We start from the raw sequence: 19,212 nt of genomic DNA, 5'->3' as shown, positions 1-19,212 counted from the left end.
AGTACAGGCCCCGGTCTGCGGCACTGCAGATTTAACCTACTCCTTCGCTCAGCTACAAGGTTAATTTCGACCAACCAGAAACCAAACGTCAATAATGACGTCAGGAGACCGGAACTTGAGTACAACAACAGCAGCAGCATGGCAGCAATATTATACACCCATGATGTAAACAGGAAGGGTTTTGAAGGGTTAAAGTAGGGTAACAACTGCATTTTTTGGTTGAGCGTTTTGCCTTGCTTATCGAAGGAGCCGTTAAACCTGTGTGCATCCACATGAGGGGACCCTGATGTAAACAAGACGAAAGTCTTTCTCTGGTCTGCATCCCCTTAACAATTGTATGTATTGAGCTGTACTGTACTGTACCCATTCTGCAATCTGTTAATAACGTTTTCAATCAATCAACTTGTTCTCATGGCTGGAAACTAACTGATGCCTGAATGTCATTTGCGATGTCCAAGCCAGCACTATTATTATCCCTCCAGCAAGTACTGAGGAAATGCTTTCAGTGTGTGGAGAACAACCAGAAATTATGGAATTCTGCGTTGACAGAATGCACCCCTTTGGTGGTGTCTCTTGGCAATTTAGCACAGCAGCTGAGGGCTCTCTCCAATGTCCAGATCTCCAACACCCCTCTGAGGTCTTTCCCTGACCTGCAAGAGCGTCTGCACTTCAAGCTCACACAAGCAGTGGATACCGTCTTGGTGAAACTCGAGGAGAAAATGTAAGTGTAACGCAATGCAATTATTGTACATCATGTAATATATACCGGTAGTTATCAACTGTGCTGCCTCTCTAGCCAAGTCCTGCATCACAATTTACAGAACTACACCTTAGGGTAACAGCTCTGTATATTTGCATATCATATGTCACAAATGTAACAGTACTATATACCTGTATGTCATGTAAGTCCCTATGCCATAAATGTCATGATGTCATGTATGTTGTGTATGTCATAAATGTCTATGAATTGAAAATGGGGGACCCTGATATAAACAAGACAAGCCGTACTGTATTGTACCCATTCTGGAATCTGTTAAATAAAGTTGTCATTCATTCATGTTTAACAGTGTAGGCCTACTGTATATTTGCCTTATCGTGTATGTCACAAATGTAACGGTACTGTATATCTGTGTATGTCAGATATATGCAATCTGTTAATAAAGTTTTCAATCAATCAATCACACTATCCCCTGAAACCAAAAAGACTGACTTTGTGGTCTCTCTCTCTCTCTCTCTCTCTCTCTCTCTCTCTCTCTCTCTCTCTCTCTCTCTCTCTCAGGTCTTGTCTCCAGTCTGTGCGAGATGCTGTCAGTAACCAGGTGTTTGGAGCCTTCCAGCTGTATGATCAGAACGTGGACAGTCTGGACATGCCCACCTGCACCGAGAGGTCTGCCACGTTCCCCTCAGTCGCTGACATGTTGGCGTGGCTTCAGGACGCAGAGCGCCACTATCGCCGTCAGTATCCTTTCTGTTAAGAGTCTCAGGAGGGACATGAAAAAGCTGCATGAGCTTAGGGCTGGGCGATAAAATGATAATTATTGCGATATATTTTAATAATCGATAATAAAAAGAATACCGATATTATAATTATTTGTATTGTGACCTGCGACAGGGCAGCTTTAAAACCGGAGACAGTGGACAGACTTGTCTTTCTTGCCTGCAACTTAAAGTAATGGCTTTGCTTGTCCAAATGACAATACTGACAAAATTGAGATGTCTTTTTCTCTTTACTTTGTTTGCTTTCTAATTTAAAATACAGTTTGAAACCGTCTGTACACAGTAGGCTATGTGTGCTAGCAGAGCTAGGCTCCAGTCGTGAGTCATCATGGTGCACATGTGCGGTGGTTTGTCCACCAAAAAAGTGCCAAAAGATCGAAAAGAAACTAGCAGAGCCAGAACTGTTCAACTCCCCTGGAGCCACAGCGAGCAGAGAAGCCGGTTTACTTTCGCTTTCAAACCAGCTGCAGCCAGAGAACTGGAGTGTGAGGGGCTCTAACACTAAAGATGGCGGCAATGACAAAGAATTGCTGCAAAATAAACATACATCTGTAGAAATCGTCGGAAAGGAGAGACGCACAATTTCTATCTTGCGACAACACCAAGTAGTGTGTAATTTATTATTCTTTTGGCACAAGTGACAGCTGTCAGATCTATGCCGTGCTAAACTCTGACAGCTCCTCGTCACCAAACATTTTATCAATGACATTCCACCAGCGCGTCTTCTCTAAGCCCAACCCCCAAAACCAACCTCATTAAAGTGACAGTGCCCCATCAATACATCAAAACAATCTAATGGTGAATTATGTCCATAGCACCCACTACACATCTGTTGTTTAAATAATAATAATAAAAATATAGATAATTATCGATATCGAACGATATGAAAAATGTTATTGTGATAAACATTTTGGCCATATCACCCAGCCCTACGTGAGCTGATGTTGGTCCATGTGGAACATCGCTATGTCCCAGAGGAAGTATTTTGGAATAGGTGGTTCCATGGGTGGCCAGGGTCAATGGCTGATCCTTCCTGCCCCTCATCCTAGTGTAACTGAGTGGATTTGAACCTGTGTCCATAGGATCCACAGGCGGTCGCACTAACTAGCTGAGCTAAAGGGTCCGACCGTTAGCAGTAGTTTACAGTCGTGCTCCCCCCGAGAAGTGTGTCGTCCTTTCGTCCACGTGCGCACTTTCCCAGAGGTTAAGGCACTGAGATCCCACCCTCATTGCTACGTGAACCTGGATACAGATTCACAGGGCAGTGAGATCCCACCGCTGTCACCAATGTAACCGAGTTGATTTGAACCCGGGCCGGTACCATAGGGCTCCACAGGTGGCCGCACTAACCAGCTGAGCTAAAGGGTTAGACCCGTTAGGAGGTGCTGGTTGACTGCGACTGACTCTTTAGTAGTTTACACTAGTAATACTCTTAATAGTATTTCATCACACGCAGTCTTGACTGTGCAGTTGCAGTTGACTGCCCGACAATTCTTTGGCCAGCTGCATGTAGACCTCGCAGAGGCCGTCGGCACTACCCTCTGCGCTACCCTCTGCGCTACCCTCGGCGAAGTATCCACTTTCACATTTGAGCATAAAACAAGCTTAAGGATGAGAATGAGATGAGGATTATTTCTTGCCCATTTGTGTGGTTGTGTGTGTATTAGGGATGCACCGAATGGGAAATTCTTGGCCGAAACCGATACCGAAAATAGAAAACAGTTGGCCGAAAACCGAATGCCGAAAGGCCGAAAATTATTCATAGAATAGAATTTTTTTTTACCAATGTTGTGGAACATTATGATTATGGAAAAATATATGATTATGGCAAAACTTAACTTAAATAATAAATAATCACTATTATGGGTCCATAAAACATTTATTCAGCACTTCTGAATGCATACAGCACATTAATTCCATCTTTTCTCTGGCTGCCGCGGCGGACATCTGTGCTCTACTGAGCGCACCTTTCTAGTCCCCAGTTGAATGTGCTCTCTTGACTCGGCACAGTAGACGCGCGACGTGTATGCTCGAGAAAGATTATATTATCAACGACAGACAGCGTCAATGTGAGAAACACTACCCCCCCCCCCTCTCGCTCTGAAGAATATGCATATTAGATCACTCAGTGATTAACCGCGACGGGCATATAGTAAATAAGGATGTTAAACACGCATTTATTGGATGCGTTGCGCGCAGAGTTTACATAGAAACAGCGCGACTCCCGACAGCGCGACATCATCACAACAACACGCGTTAGGTTACAGGTTGTTTCTGTTTCGGTATTATATTTTCTGTGAAAAAAACTCTTTCGGCCAAAAGCCGAAAGGCAATTTTTTGCCATTTTCGGCCGAAAACTTTCGGTAGCCGAAATTTCGGTGCATCCCTAGTGTGTATAGTATGTAGGGCTGTCCCCGACTAAGGATTTGGATAGTCGACTATGATTGGCCAAAATGTGCCGTTAGTCGACTATTAGTAGACCAAAAAAAAAGTATTATATATATATATATATATATATATATATATATATATTTTTTTTTTTATCATTCCATTTGGGCTGTGGGGGTGCTTAATGTCTGAAGGAGTCGACTGAAGGCTTCTTGTCCTCTGCAAAAGCATGCAATTGGTCCACTGATGGATGCATCTTGATACTTGTCTAGTCTAGTGTGTTCATTAGATGGGTTTAAAATCCTCTTTCAGTGCCTCTGTGCCTGTTTTTGTAGGCAGTTAGCCTCTGGTATGTGTGCCATTAGCGTTAGCCACGCTTCCAGGCCTCTTTTCTTTTGGAAAGAATGATAAAAAAAAATAATAATAATAATCTTTTATAAAAAATATTTTTTTATTATTATTATATTCGCATTATTATTCGCATATTGGCAGTCGACTACGGCTCCTTTCGACCGATTAGTCGACTAATAGGGGTCAGCCCTAATACTATGATATTACTATCATATGGCATCCAAATGTCCTCACAAGCACAGAACCTGGAAAACTGGACTTCAGTATGACATTTTATTTTTTTTAATTAGGGTTAAGTACGTAGTGGTGATGTTTAACGTCGGGTGTTATGGATTAAATGTAAGGCGTGTGACTGTGTGTGCGTTGATGGATGGAGGGAGGGAGGAGGGAAAGCAAGGGAGAGGATTTTTGTTTTCCTCAACTATGTGTTCAGATTTGTGAGGAGGAAAGCTCTGTTGCAAACCCTGAGGCCTGGTGACCTCAGCCTTCTGGAGTCCGCTCCCAAGAGATGGGAGTCCCTGGACTCACCCAGTGAAGAGGAGGGGGTCTCAGGTAAGATATGGGGGGGGGCTCACCCAGTGAAGAGGGGGGGGTCTCAGGTAAGAGATGGGGGGGGGGGGCTCACCCAGTGAAGAGGGGGGTGTCTCAGGTAAGAGATGGGGGGGGGGGGGGGGGCTCACCCAGTGAAGAGGAGGGTCTCTCAGGTAAGAGATGGGGGGGGGGGCTCACCCAGTGAAGAGGAGGGTCTCTCGGGTAAGAGATGGGGGGGGGGGGGGCTCACCCAGTGAAGAGGAGGGTCTCAGGTAAGAGATGGGGGGGGGGCTCACCCAGTGAAGAGGGTCTCTCAGGTAAGAGATGGGGGGGGGGGGGCTCACCCAGTGAAGAGGAGGGTCTCTCAGGTAAGAGATGGGGGGGGGGGGGCTCACCCAGTGAAGAGGAGGGTCTCTCAGGTAAGAGATGGGGGGGGGGGCTCACCCAGTGAAGAGGAGGGTCTCTCAGGTAAGAGATGGGGGGGGGGGGGGCTCACCCAGTGAAGAGGAGGGTCTCTCAGGTAAGAGATGGGGGGGGGGGGCTCACCCAGTGAAGAGGAGGGTCTCTCAGGTAAGAGATGGGGGGGGGGGCTCACCCAGTGAAGAGGAGGGTCTCTCAGGTAAGAGATGGGGGGGGGGGGGGCTCACCCAGTGAAGAGGAGGGTCTCTCAGGTAAGAGATGGGGGGGGGGGGGGCTCACCCAGTGAAGAGGAGGGTCTCTCAGGTAAGAGATGGGGGGGGGGGGGGGGGGGGGCTCACCCAGTGAAGAGGAGGGTCTCTCAGGTAAGAGATGGGGGGGGGGGCTCACCCAGTGAAGAGGAGGGTCTCTCAGGTAAGAGATGGGGGGGGGGGGGGGGGGCTCACCCAGTGAAGAGGAGGGTCTCAGGTAAGAGATGGGGGGGGGGGGGCTCACCCAGTGAAGAGGAGGGTCTCTCAGGTAAGAGATGGGGGGGGGGGCTCACCCAGTGAAGAGGAGGGTCTCTCAGGTAAGAGATGGGGGGGGGGGGGGGGGGCTCACCCAGTGAAGAGGAGGGTCTCTCAGGTAAGAGATGGGGGGGGGGGGCTCACCCAGTGAAGAGGAGGGTCTCTCAGGTAAGAGATGGGGGGGGGGGGGGGCTCACCCAGTGAAGAGGGTGTCTCAGGTAAGATGTCATCATATATCATGAATCAGTATTAAAAAGAAGAAGGGGGGGAAAAAAGACCAATGGTCCCATCCTCAAAAACACCAATAACTTCAAAGTCGGGCAGGAAGTTTACTTTATCATCCACTAACCACACGGTAGCTTTTAAAATTCACAAATAAAAAAAACTAAAATGTTTAAACGTACCAGAGCGTCCTCGTGCTGGAAGAACACAATTTAATGCACGCTCTTCTGGGATCTCTTTTCTCCTATTGTGCTCTTCCGCCGATTCCATCAACTAGTGGTCAAAAGCCTTTGGATACCTTTTTAACACTTTCAGTGCCCAGCAGGGGGCGCACATTTAGTGCTTGAATGCCCACCATCCACTTCAATGTTAGCATTAATATCGCCTAATCTATGTTTTAAATTATGGCTATGTGTCTAATCTGCCCGTCGCTTATCAATGACTCATTTCCAGTCAACATTGTCGAAGCGGATTGTTTTTTTATCGGTTCATTTCCGTTTTATAGCATTTTGAAAAGCCCTTGTTTTCAAGAAAAAAAAATATTCCATGATAATCGCCCTGTACTGTAATATTCTAGAATGTTGTCATTTTTCGGCCTATTTATGAATCGTTTTCAAATAAACGCTAGATTATCGATAGTATATGTGTACGCGTGCACGCTGGTGCCGCGAGCTGAAAATCGATTCTCTCAGTTCCTGATCGCTCTTACAGTCAAACAGCCATATCACATATAGGGGAAAAGCTTATATCTCCGTGAAAACGGGTCTGATTATCCTAAGACTGGTAAAATAGATTCCTTACCTGAGATCAGATGGTATCCAAATGGATTATTCCAATTCCTGATCGCCATTCCAAAAATCTATCCTTTTATTGATCCAACGCGTATACTGTAAAACACATATTACACGCTGTGCTGAGGGTCCAGAATGAATCTGATCGGCTCCGGTTACATGCGTGAGAAGTAAAATGTGGATTCCAGAGTTTTTTTTTCTCATCCATTTTCATTGAGTCCAATCCAAAAGGGTGCATTACCATCTGGGAGACGATAGGGGGCGCTTTTTTCACATCTGAGCACCTGGCGGGGCAGGTTTACCAACGGTAGACTCGGTTGATGAAATATGAATTCAGATCGCTAATAAAAAAAATAAAACGAGAATTCTCGTGATGGGCATTCAGGGGGCAGGGGTGATAACCCGAGATATCTCGTGATGGGCATTCAAAGTGTTAAAGGATCATGCCAGTGTAGCTTTGACTTCTTGGCATTACCAGAGAGTGTTCCCGTCTTTAACAATTGTGTTTGTGCACAGGTGTGCACAGGTGTATGTTTAGGCAGACATCAGCCTGCCTTTCAGACTGCCATTGATGTCGAAAAGGAGTGGAAACACACTCCATGAAACATGGAAGTCACTAGGAATAGGCAAGTTACCCTTGTGAAATCCACAACACCTTTTGCTTTAGCTTTTGCGAAAGTAATTTGCACCCGGGAGTTCCTAACCCAACTGGACACGCGAAAGTAAATGGCGCTGTGGCGCTCACCGGGGTGAATTACCTCTGCCTACTAGCAACTTAACTACTTTCAAACAATTGTCATGGAGTACAAACTGTTCCACCTCTTCTCGACACCAACGGCAGTGTGACTGGTGTTTAGTAAGGCAGGCTGAGATTGACTAAAACAATATCCGGTAATAGTGAGAGGTCCAAACTACACCGGTATGGTCCTTTACCAAGTAAATGGTGCATTTATATAGTGCTTTCATCCAAAGCGCTTTACAATTTGTTCCTCACATTTGACCCATTCACTCACACATTCACACACCAACGGCGGAGGTGACCATGCAAGGTGCCAACCTGCTCATCGGGAGCAATTAGGGGTCAAGTGTCTTGCTCAAGGACACTTCGACACGCTGCCCGGGTGGAGCGGGAATCGAACCGGGAACCTCCGGAATTACCAGACGACCGCTCTACCTCATGATCTACTGTCGCCCCACAAGTGATAAACAAGCTGCACCGCAACACACTTACCGTACTTTATGGAGGCAAGATCCGAAATACATGTCCTTTTCCTAATATGTGAGCATATCTTCCACCTGAATATATCAGAGAGAGTCAGAGATTGTATTTGCCATGTATGGACGAATCCACATTGGAATACAGGTACAGAGCTACACTGTGTCTACAACTAATCCAATACAGGAACAGAGTAGAAACGGTACAAAAAAAAAAAAAACAGACAGTATAAAAGGGACAAATGCTAAGGTTGATATCAACATCCCCATAAGTGCATATCATAGTAAAGTGCATAATAATGCATAGAGGCACAATTTACAGTAAAAGTGCATGTAATCAAAGTGCGTGATGCACAGACACACAGAAACAGCACTTCCACAACCTGACTAATAACACACCAAAATAAAATAGAATATAAATATATATATAAAATATATATACTGTATGACAAGTAATCGGATCTGTGTCTCATTCCAGATACACTCTGTAAAGTGTCCTTCTTCATGGAGTCCCAGTGAAGAGGCCTTGATGAGGTCGAAGACGAGAGGAACAGAGCTCCTGATGTACTCTAGATATAACCGGATCAAGATATATTGGATATACATTTGGATTTTAACGTAGTGGGTGTATTACTCTAAGGAGTGTCACGCTACGGGAGAAAACATTGCTAGCCCTGTTGATGGCTACAAACACCTCATTCCACGGGACTGTGGATGAGAGATGGACGATTCGGCTTTGGAAAATTATCTTTCCAATAGTGGTGGGGGAAAATATCGATATTTTATTATGCACATTTCTTTTACTTTTTTTGTATAAGGAAGTTGCATTGTTAATTTCAATACCTGTAATAGTACAGTAGTCCACACACACACACACACACACGTGCATTCAGTTAAGTTGGAATATGACTGTAATACAAACAGTTCAGTTTGTCAGGTACATGCAACATAGATTACAGTGTTGACATCTTTCTGCTTGAGAAAATCCAATTTGCTGCAATAAAAATGATTGACGTGAGATGAACAGACAAACTTATTTTTATTAGATAAAACATGTTGACAAAGTTTTACTTTGCAATTGAAAAAAGGTAATATATTGCAATATTAATATCGCAATATATTTTTTATCGCAATACTATCGTATCATGACTTAAGTATCGTGATAATATCGTACCGTGAGGCCTCTGGTGATTCCCACCCCTACTTTCCACCATTTCCACAGCGACTTTGTAAGAGGCAACACATACTGTACTAAAATAAAGAATTTGGTTACTGTGCTATTTCTTGGGAAATGACTCGTACGTAAGAGTGTAGTTGTGAAATAAATCAAATCTAGGACACCTGGGGGGGGGGAAAAACGACAACAACATAATTATTAAAACACTCTTTAGAAACATTTAATACATTTTCAAAACTATTACTCAATGCAAATACAAATTCAACCAGGTTATTATTATGTGACAAATCTGATGCAATGCACAGAAAGGCACTGAAAGAACTCACTGCAATCTTCACAACACAAGCAAACGGAACCGCGCTACAACAAGTAAAGTGTTTTATCGACTCGCTAAACCTAGATTACAACAAAGACCTTTTCTGGCTTTTTCACAGAATAAGCAAGGAAATATTTTCTTTCTTCAGGTACTACTATATATACTGTACCAACAGTGGCAGTAAAGGCCAGATATCAAATCGATATGTAAAAAGTTATCGGAGATGAAGTCGAAAAAATAAATAGATATACAAAAATAAACAAGTTTATTGAATACATTCATAAATAAATTACATACCTTCATAATATAAGCTAAAACTCAGATTAAAGGGGAATGGCACCCATTTTAGTGTGTTATTCTCCAGAACAGTTCAGTCAGTGTGTGTGAACACGCACCACTCAAACAAGCTTGGAATCAGAGGGAACCCTCCGATCTGTGATGTCAAATCTGGGGCTGCTCCCGAGGGAGGTGTAGTGGTTACGTCGTTGCTGTTTCCGGCCGGTCCACCTTCGCAAAATTGCAACGTATTTCCCCATTGCCCATTCCTAAATCGTCTCGCTTAAAACAAATAAAAGCATGAACATTTGCATGGTGTACCTTTCTGTGCGTATTCATCCACAATCTATAGCTCAACATGAAAATATGAGCAATTAATTGTAAAAAAAAAAAAAAAACGCCTAATTTTATTTCAACCAAAAATGCTTAAACTATAATGTTAGTGATAGAAAGGAACTCATTTTGTGCAAAAATGGAAAAGCTTTCCAATGTTCATCATGAGGCAGAATTGTTACAATAGCCGATAATCCATTTTCCCCAAGGATAAATCCCTATAGCTACGGGTGGACCTCGCGGGCGGTCCAAAGTGACGTCAGACTACACCTCCCTATAGACAATGAATCGGGCTGTGAATTGACGAATCTGTCTGCGTGAGCTCTTACACCCAAATGAGGGTCAGACCATCTAGGAATGCTAGAAGATAAACCCCATTTGGGTGTGTTAAGAGCTCACGCAAACATTTGATGGCCTCATAGAGCCAGATCCTGAGTCATTGTCTATGGAGCAGCCCCGGATTTGACATTCTAGTTACATCATCGATTTGAAGGGTTCTCTCTGATTTCTAGCTTCAGGAGAGAGTGGTGGTGCATTTTCAAGAACACCGATTGGACGGCCCCGGGGCACAGGAAGAACATAATATGATTTGTTAAAATGGGTGGCATTCCCCTTTAAAAAAAAATGAAGAGGTAATGCAGAAGAATAGAAATTCAGCAGTTGTACATTTGAAAGCCTTCCGAGTCTCAACCATAGATATATATATAAAGACTAGATGACTCACCCGCGCTGCTGGCCAACGGAGACTGACGTTGCCACATGGTGGCCATCTTGCTACAGGGCAGGACGCCCCCACTCATAACGTGAATGAATGTCTATGGTGCATGTACTATTGAAATAACCATAGCTTGCTCAATTCTCAACTGTTTTGGTTTGATAAAAACGTCGGAGATGTAGTTATCATACTGCATACTCATAATGGACTTTCATATGAAAATACTAAATTTTTTTAATAAAAACTCTTTCAAGCAAGAATCGGCCACCTTAATAACGTTTGTAAATCCGTCAAGATTTCAGCGAGTTAAGAGTCGTTTTGTTTGTGCAGATCACTCAACTTAAAGCAGTAGTTAACTGTAGCAAGATGGCCGCCTTGCGCCATCTAGTGTTTATATATATATCTATGGTCTCGACAGCAGCCAAGTCATCTGGTCGCTTCAATGTCCCTGTGTCTCTCTACTTTGTCCATCTGCTCCTCTCCCCCGAAGCGCCTCCCCCCCCTCCTCCTACACGTACTCCTTCAGGGGCAGGCTGGCGTCTCCTTCCCCCCCCCCCCCCCTCCTACACGTACTCCTTCAGGGGCAGGCTGGCGTCTCCTTCCCCCCCCCCCCCCCCCCCTCCTACACGTACTCCTTCAGAGGCAGGCTGGCGTCTCCTTCCCCCCCCTCCTACACGTACTCCTTCAGGGGCAGGCTGGCGTCTCCTCCCCCCCCCCCCCCCTCCTACACGTACTCCTTCAGGGGCAGGCTGGCGCCTCCTCCCCCCCCCCCTCCTACACGTACTCCTTCAGGGGCAGGCTGTTCACCGTGATGGGCTTCGGGGGCTCCGGCGCCGTGGCGGGCGTGTTGGCGAAGCTGCGGCCCGTGTAGCCCCGCCGGTACCCGCCGCCGCCGCCGCTGCCCTTCTCCATGTGGGGGCAGGTGCTGCTCAGCACGGCCCCGCTGATCATGAGGATCACGGCGGACGCCCAGCCCAGGTAGATGGCCTGGCCCAGCTCCCGCTTGTGCATGGTGGGCACGTTGGGGTTGTAGAAATCCCGCACCACGGTGTTGGCCGTCCAGGAGACGGGCACCAGCACGCACAGGCCCGTCAGGATGAACAGCACGCCGCCGGAGAGGGCGATGCCGGCCTTGGCCCGCCGGTCGTCCCCGGCGCAGGTGGTGCACTTCATGCCGCAGCAGGACACGGTGCACGAGAGCCACCCGAGGAAGATGGCGACGCACATGAGGGCGCGCGCCGCCTGGATGTCCGGCGGCAGCGCCAGCATGGAGTCGTAGGTCTTGCACTGCATGTGGCCCGTGGTCTGGTAGACGCAGTTCATCCAGATGCCCTCCCACTTGATCTCGGAGGTGAGGATGTTGCTGCCGATGAAGGCGGACACCTTCCACTGGGGCAGCGCCGTCACGGCGATGGCCATGATCCAGCCCGTCACCGCGCAGGTGAAGCTGATCAGCTGCATGCCCGTGTTGACCATGGTGACCCGCCGCGCGCGCTCCAGAGCCGCTGGCGTTGTCGTGTTCTCGCTTTATTCGTACTCTCTCTCGCTCTCTCTCTCTCTCTCGCTCTCTCTCTCTCGCTCTCTCTCTCTCTCTCGCTCTCTCTCTCTCTCTGTGTTGGATGAGACCTACACCTCGGTAGCACTAGTGCTTCGTCGTCCCCCAGATCACTTTTTCATTCCACCGTCGATCAACAACGTGAACTCTTTTTTTGTCCGAACTTTCTGTCCCTCTCGATTGTCCACAACCGCGTCCCCTTTTTTCAGAGCTCCTCTTCTTCCTCCGTTTCCCGGGGCAGTGGCGATCGTCCTCTTCCTCTCCTCCACCACCACCACCACCATCCGGTGCCGAGAGAGAGAGAGAGAGAGAGAGAGAGAGAGAGAGAGAGAGAGAGAGGTTTCCGAAAGTTCAGCTCACTTTCTCCCCCTCTTTGCCTTTCGAAGTTTTAAGCCGATGAATTATTGAGCGGTCGATAATAGCTGGTGCAGCCACTTGTTGTCGCGGCTGACCGATAACGGATTGATCGGGTCCAAAAGATAAATTAAAAAGATAAATGAATACGTGAAAGGCGGCAGGGGCCGCCCTAGTGGGTTTGCGTGCGGAGGACTGAATTTCATCCAGGTTTGGAAGGTAGTAGCGCTGTGCCTTTAACCTGGCTCCACGCCAACACTCTCTGGGTTTATTATGAGGGGCCAGTGTCTGATTACGCTCGTATAGCCTTACCGAGACCACGGGTCAGACGGAGACAACATGATACCCGGGATTCAGGGTTCACCGATGCGCCCCGTGGATGTATCTTGTCACGATTTTAAAAGAAGTGATCCTAGGGATTATGAAGGGGGGGGGGGGGGGGGGGTATAATTTGATTACAAAAAGAACATAAAAGATAATGTGTCCTCTTTAATAACTCCTCGGAATATTAATGAAGTAGAGGTCCGCCGGAGATGAGCACAAAAAAAACGCGTAAACACAGATGTTCCACAACAGTCAATACAAGGAGCTGATGAGAGGATGATGTCCAATTCACGAGGGTAGAAAGAAGAAAAATCCCAGTTGTCCGGTTGCTAGTCTCAAAAATCCACCTCCACTCGAGCTTCCGTTGGCGTGGTGTCCTGGTGTTTCTCAAGCCCAAAAAAAAACAACGCTATATTCAGTGTCTGTGACTCGGGAGAGAGAGAGCTCAATCTTCCACAGACACAGAAAGACACTCGGACCTCGTCATCTGCCGCCGCCGCCGCTCCACCGCTAGCTGCTGAAGTGTGTCTTCGTCACAATAGGCTCCGAGCCTCGATGAGCGAGGAGGCCACTTCAGAACGCCGTGCCCTTGCCCTGCCCCCAACCCCCCACCACCACCACCACCACCACCACCACCACCCCCTCACTCACACACTGATGAAACACAGGAGAAAAAGCTCACAGCCCCGGTCCCGGGTCAGGGTGTAGAGAGCAACAGGCACAGCCACTTGGTAAGACCTAAGGGTGAGTAGTGAAGAAAAGGTTTCATCCCTCCCATCTTCAGAAGAACCCCCGACTGCTTTACGGTCGACCTGTGAGAGCAACACTGTGTGGCCTCGCAACAGAGAGAGGGAGTGAGAGAGAGACGGGGAGAGGGAGGGTGTAAAAGAGGGCAAGACAACAAAGGGGGTAGGGAGGGATGGAGAGAGTGGTGAGTGTAGGCGGATCAATTAACACAAAGACAATCTGCGGGGGGGGGCCTCTACAATGGGGCTCGCACGCGCTCTCAACCCCACGGCGCGCTGCTCCCCAAACCCAGTCACTCGACACACTGAAATGAGCTTTTTAGAAAAAGAGCAGCTTTCACACACCGGCCCTTTTTGTCCCCCGGAGCCACACACAGTGAAAGGGCTTTAAAAAGAGAGGGGGGGGGGGGGGCGGGGGGGGATAGGTGGTGTTTGTTTTGTTTTGTTTTGTTGTTGTTGTTGCAGTGATCACTGGCCACTGTGCTGAAAAACCACAAGAGAAACACGAGGTCACGGAGACAAAGTCACACTTCTTCCATTGTGTAACAGGTGTCACCTGAACGAGGCGTGTGACGCCCCCCGAGTGCCGACCGCTGTGTGTGGGAATACCTTTTTTTAAAGTTGAATTTCGGTTACCGTCGGTAGCGTGATAGTAAAAGGGTTAACCTTCTGTAGTGTGGCAGTGAAAGGGTTAACCGGCTGTTGTGTGGCAGTGAAAGGCCTTAACCCTCTGTGTAACGTCGCAGTGAAAGGGTTAACCGTTTGGTAGTGCCCCCCCCCCCCCTGATGCATCACTGGATGATGATGGAGACCAGAGTTGCCTGGACAACAAAGCTTATGAAACATTCTGACGGTGTGACATTAATTTCACTCAAGATTTCCCCCATATTTGTAAAAAGAAACAAACAGTTGTCAAATACTAAAGATTAGATCATAAAAGTTTTTAGTTTTCTTGTCGAGACATTTATTTTGGTCATATATTACACAAAAAAAATGTCTTCTGTATGTGTCACATTTGAGCAACTCTTTATTCTGCATTTCATAAATTAGTATTGCTAACAGCACAGTCTGTCCCTATCTCTCCCCATGTCATTGAACCTTGGTGTGTGTGTGTGTGTATGTGTGCGTTGATGAATTAAATATTATGGCAACAGGATCCGTGGATCAAGTTCCTTTTCTCGTGTAGCCTCCACTCTCCTTGGTAACGGTGGCCATGACAACAGACCAGCGCGCAGGAAACGGGAGAGCTGCTGGGAATGATAAGAAGGTGGCAGCGGATGCAGGAGGTGACATGCCAGTGATGGCTGCCCTATGTGAGCCAATGGACTGATTTACAATTATTGATTGCATTTATTTAGAACTGTGAGAAGCCTCTGTCGGAGCTTTGCCGTATATATATATATCTGGAATTAATCCACGACCCCATCCAGCCAATCGGATTTGAGTATTCACCTATAGGAGGCCATGATATAAATAAGATGCATTCAGGGTTGACCGTGTGTCACATCGATGCAGATACTTTGTCATATTGTCCGTCTTTGTTTATGCAATGATAGATTTGCATTCGGTTATTTAACTTTTGAATCGTGAGTTTAACACGGAGTGTTTCGTGGCCTTTTCGTAGGTTTGCACTTAGGCTACCATTTTGAGAGTGTGTATAGACAATGTTTCAGGAATTGCATTTAAAGGGGAATTCCTCCACTCTGGGTCGCTCTTGTATTTATTAGAAACGTTGTTTTACTACAGAGTAAAATGACCCCACAGCCAGCTCTTTACATATATAGTCAGGCCAGGGATATTAGCCCTAAACTACTGCACATGCTCCAGCTTCCTGCTTTACAAAGGAGTAGAATCTCTCATGCTGTCAAACAGCAGGTAAAAGAGCCCCACTGGGTATTTGCACTTTGTTTACATTGGTTTTGGTCTGATGTGTGGGTTGGAGTTTAGTAACCTAGTAATTTAGTAATTTCCTCAGACCTCCCCAAACCCTTCCCTATCCTTACTTTTGTGTACATGTACATATGTTTTTAATTTATGGTTGCAGTTGTTGATGAATTGAAAATGGGGGACCCTGATGTAAACGAGGCGAAAGTCTTTCTCAGGTCTGCATCCCTTTTAACAATTGTATGTATTGAGCCGTACTGTACTGTACCCATTCTGCAATCTGTTAATAAACTTTTCAATCAATCAATAGCCAAGTCATTCTATTCTGTTCTGGAGACTTGGCGGGGTGAGTGGGAGGGCATGGTCTGGTAGAACGTCTACTCGTGCACAATAGAGAGCACCCTGACTGCCGGTAACATCACCTCCTGGTTTGGGAACAGCACCGCAGACGACCGCAGCAGACGGCAGAGAGTGGCCCGTTCAGCCGAACGCACAATTGGAGGTGGGCTTCCCACTCTGCAGGGCATTTACACCAGGCGTTGCGGGGCCAAGGCTTAAGAGAATATTCAAAGACTCTAGTAGCCACCCAAACAACTGCCTCGTTGCACTGCTGCGGTCAGGCAAGCGCTACCGGAGCCTCATGGCCAGTACAGAGAGACTCAGAAGCAGAGCTTCTATCCCCAGGGCCCAGGAGTTCAAAACTTTTAATCCCCATCTGATCCGATCAGATTTTTAAATCCCCTTTTTTGTGATCCAGGATCAGACAACTCGGCCAGATTTTGTCCCGGTATTTCAAAGCAATCCGGGATAGGATCACCCTGATCCAGATTCAGACTTTTTCAAGATGACTAGATCCTGAATATCAGTGCTTTTTTTAAATTTAAAATTTTTTTATTCTCTTTTTTCCCCCTCCTTTTTCCGATCTTTCTCCCATCCCACTGTTAGTCGTTATGCCAATTCCCAACCCCCTTCCTGGTTGTTGCGCGCACACCCCCCCCCCCCCCCCCCCTACTGTTGGTCCGGGAGGCCGGAGACTGTCACATGCTTTCCTCCGACACATGTGCAGCCAGCCGGCAGCCAGCCTGGCAGCGCAGACTCACCGGGAGAGTGTAACGTGTGGAAGGTCACACTACCCCTCTCCAGATCCTTCCCTTGCTGAGCAGGCGCCCCGACCGAACTGTAGGAGTCGCTGTCCACAATGCCCAGGACCCACCCACCAGCTTTCCCACCCCTAACACTGCCAATTGTGTTAGTATGAGCGCCCAGCCAAGCTGGTAGCAACGCCGAGAGCTGGGCTCGAACCCAGCGTCTCCAGCTTTGGTGGCGAGCGCCTTGCCCACTACACCACCTAGCCGCCCGAATATCAGTGCTTTAATCCTACCGATCTCCATCTAGTGGATATGAAAAAGAATACAAGGAAGACAAGAGACCACATTGCAGAGACATCTATAATGTCTAATTATATTGTTAAATACATAAAGGACATGATAAAATCATAATGAAATTGTCATTAAAAAGAATACTCCGGTGGTCGGATGGCGTAGCGGAGATTGCGCCCGTCTCCAATGCAAGAGGCTGCAGTCTCGACTCCCGGAGTCAGCATTGCCTGCGGCTTGGGCCGGTCGTCATACTAACTCGTTTGGCTGAGTTAGGGGGAGGGAAGTCGAGGGTGGTAATCTGGCGTTGTGGACAGCGACGCGGCCGACGCCTACAGGTCAGGTCTGGGCGCCTGCTCAGCAAAAGGCAGGAAGTGGTGAAGGCAGCGTGACCTCCCACGCGTTACGCTTCACCAATGAGAGTCCTCGCTGCCAGGTGAGAAGAGAGCCACTGGCTGTCTCCACATGTGTCGGAGGAAGCGTGTGGTAGACTTCAGGGTTCCCTTGTACCGACCAGTGGGAGGAACATGCGCACAACAACCAGGTAGGGGAGGGGGGGAATTGGCACAACGACTAAAATTGGGATGGGGAGAAAAAGATAAAAAAATAAAAATAAATACTCCCACTAGGGTAACAACAAAAACACATTAATTCAAAGACATCTGATCATCCAGACGTGCTTTGAGGAGCTGAATTCTAAGTGAGGTTTCAGTTTGCTGAAGGATGATGGACGGATGATGGACCTTTTTTTTTGTTGACAATTTTTCTTTAATCTAAATTACATTTGTGATTGACAATCTTTGTTGTGAAACTATTATGAGCATACACATTTATGTCATCAACATTTGGTTGAAAACAAAATAGGCCACCACAAATGTGACCAACAAATTTAAAATAAAATTGATTTGCCATGAAGGCTAAAAATGGTGTATTATTTCAGTTGACAAACTTTGCCATCTTATTTATATTGAAACATATTTTTTTTTATAAATTGTATAGTACATTTTGCTCTGGTAATCCACTTAGACAACACTCTTCCTACTAATCAAATGAAAGCTGGTTCTGTTTCTGTATAGGATGCCAATTTTCTGTCACAACTTGGAAGCAAGGTTGTCCACATCGAATTTAAATGTGTTAGTCATGCCATGCACCAAGATATTTATATTCAGTGACTCTCAATGCTAGAACCACTTATGGTAGATATGTGTAAACCATCTATTCAATGTTTCTGGCTCTAGAAACCAGCATACATTTTGTTTTACTAGCATTAAGAACCAATTGAAGTTTAATAAGAGCTTCCTGGAGGGTAATAAAGTTCTCAATGGCCAATTGTACAGTCAGCACAACACTATCATCTGCGTACAACAATTCAGTGCAGACACAATTATCATTAATATAAATAGTGAAGAGGACAGGACCTAGAACTGAACACTGTGGCACACCTTTAGTTATTGATTAAAAACTTGTATTGTACATAACAGACTTTACACACTTGACGTCTCCCTGACAGATTATCTTCACAATCACATGCATTTCTATCCAAACCAGAAAACAATAGTAGCTCATCTTTTTCAGAGTAAATGGTGATCGACTATCAAAAGCTTTTGACAGATCAATAAAGAGGGGAGGACAGTATTTCTTCTAGTCTAAAGCTGATATGTCATTAACACTTTGGTTGCCTTGGGTTAAATTAATGATATACCATAGGTTGCCGGCTCTATTTGTCTATGGAGAAGTACCCCTTCTTTGCATGGCTATAACTTTTTAAATTCTATTGCTACATTGCCATTATTAGGGCCCATTCAAAGTCCTATATGTATTGTTCATTGTGTAGCAACGTTAAACTTTTTCATTCACATATTCATAGTAAAGTATGGTCTAATGTATAAGTATGTTTTCATCTCTTTCTGCAGCTTTCTCCAGAACGTGATCTATAGCCCCAAATGCATTATATTGATGATGCAATACAGTTTTATGGCAATCAGCGCGATATAAAAAATTCCAACTAGACGTACTTGTAGAAGTTACTACACGTCATCTGATGTTGACCGGATGGGCTAGGGGGCGTTTATAATTCCGTGGGCAGCGTTATACCAATCATCTAATGTGGGTCAAATGTTGATAATAGCAGTTAGTATCGAAGACGGTAACGTTACACGCTGAAACTCACCCCAGTCTCCGCGCACCGTTGGGCGATCATCGTCGAGTTGAAATCTTATCATTATGGGATGTAAATTT

At 46.2% G+C, this 19,212-nt stretch overlaps 2 protein-coding genes across 3 annotated transcripts; one reads left to right on the top strand and one right to left on the bottom strand.

Moving 5' to 3' along the window:
• Positions 1-116: 116 nt before the first annotated feature.
• Positions 117-8,937, top strand: airim (AFG2 interacting ribosome maturation factor). Of its 2 annotated transcripts, XM_084312376.1 has the most exons (5): positions 117-165; positions 618-721; positions 1,280-1,459; positions 4,670-4,788; positions 8,397-8,937. In XM_084312376.1, the coding sequence occupies exons 1-5, from the start codon at positions 139-141 to the stop codon at positions 8,435-8,437; spliced, it is 471 nt and encodes a 156-aa protein (XP_084168502.1). In that variant the 5' UTR covers positions 117-138; the 3' UTR covers positions 8,438-8,937. The 2 variants fall into 2 exon arrangements, with proteins under 2 accessions (XP_084168502.1, XP_084168501.1); XM_084312375.1 differs by having other exon boundaries at positions 121-721.
• A 2,572-nt stretch (positions 8,938-11,509) lies between these two features.
• Positions 11,510-12,211, bottom strand: cldn35 (claudin 35; the record flags this gene model as incomplete). Its single annotated transcript, XM_084313531.1, has 1 exon — positions 11,510-12,211. The coding sequence occupies one exon, from the start codon at positions 12,209-12,211 to the stop codon at positions 11,510-11,512; it is 702 nt and encodes a 233-aa protein (XP_084169657.1).
• Positions 12,212-19,212: the final 7,001 nt, after the last annotated feature.

The sequence above is a fragment of the Notolepis coatsorum genome (assembly GCF_963971535.1).
Source record: "Notolepis coatsorum genome assembly, chromosome: 4".
NCBI classification, from domain to species: Eukaryota; Metazoa; Chordata; class Actinopteri; order Aulopiformes; family Paralepididae; genus Notolepis; species Notolepis coatsorum.
The sequence above is the reverse complement of the archived record's forward strand: the minus strand, read 5'-3'. Positions and strand labels throughout refer to the sequence as shown.

Bases quoted from the DNA above. Each gene is read 5' to 3' on its own strand.
- airim (XM_084312375.1), top strand. From the start codon at position 438: ATGTCATTTGCGATGTCCAAGCCAGCACTATTATTATCCCTCCAGCAA. The intron at 722-1,279 runs GTAAGTGTAACG...TCTCTCTCTCAG, and splicing joins GTGAAACTCGAGGAGAAAAT to GTCTTGTCTCCAGTCTGTGC. The intron at 4,789-8,396 runs GTAAGATATGGG...GTCTCATTCCAG, and splicing joins TGAAGAGGAGGGGGTCTCAG to ATACACTCTGTAAAGTGTCC.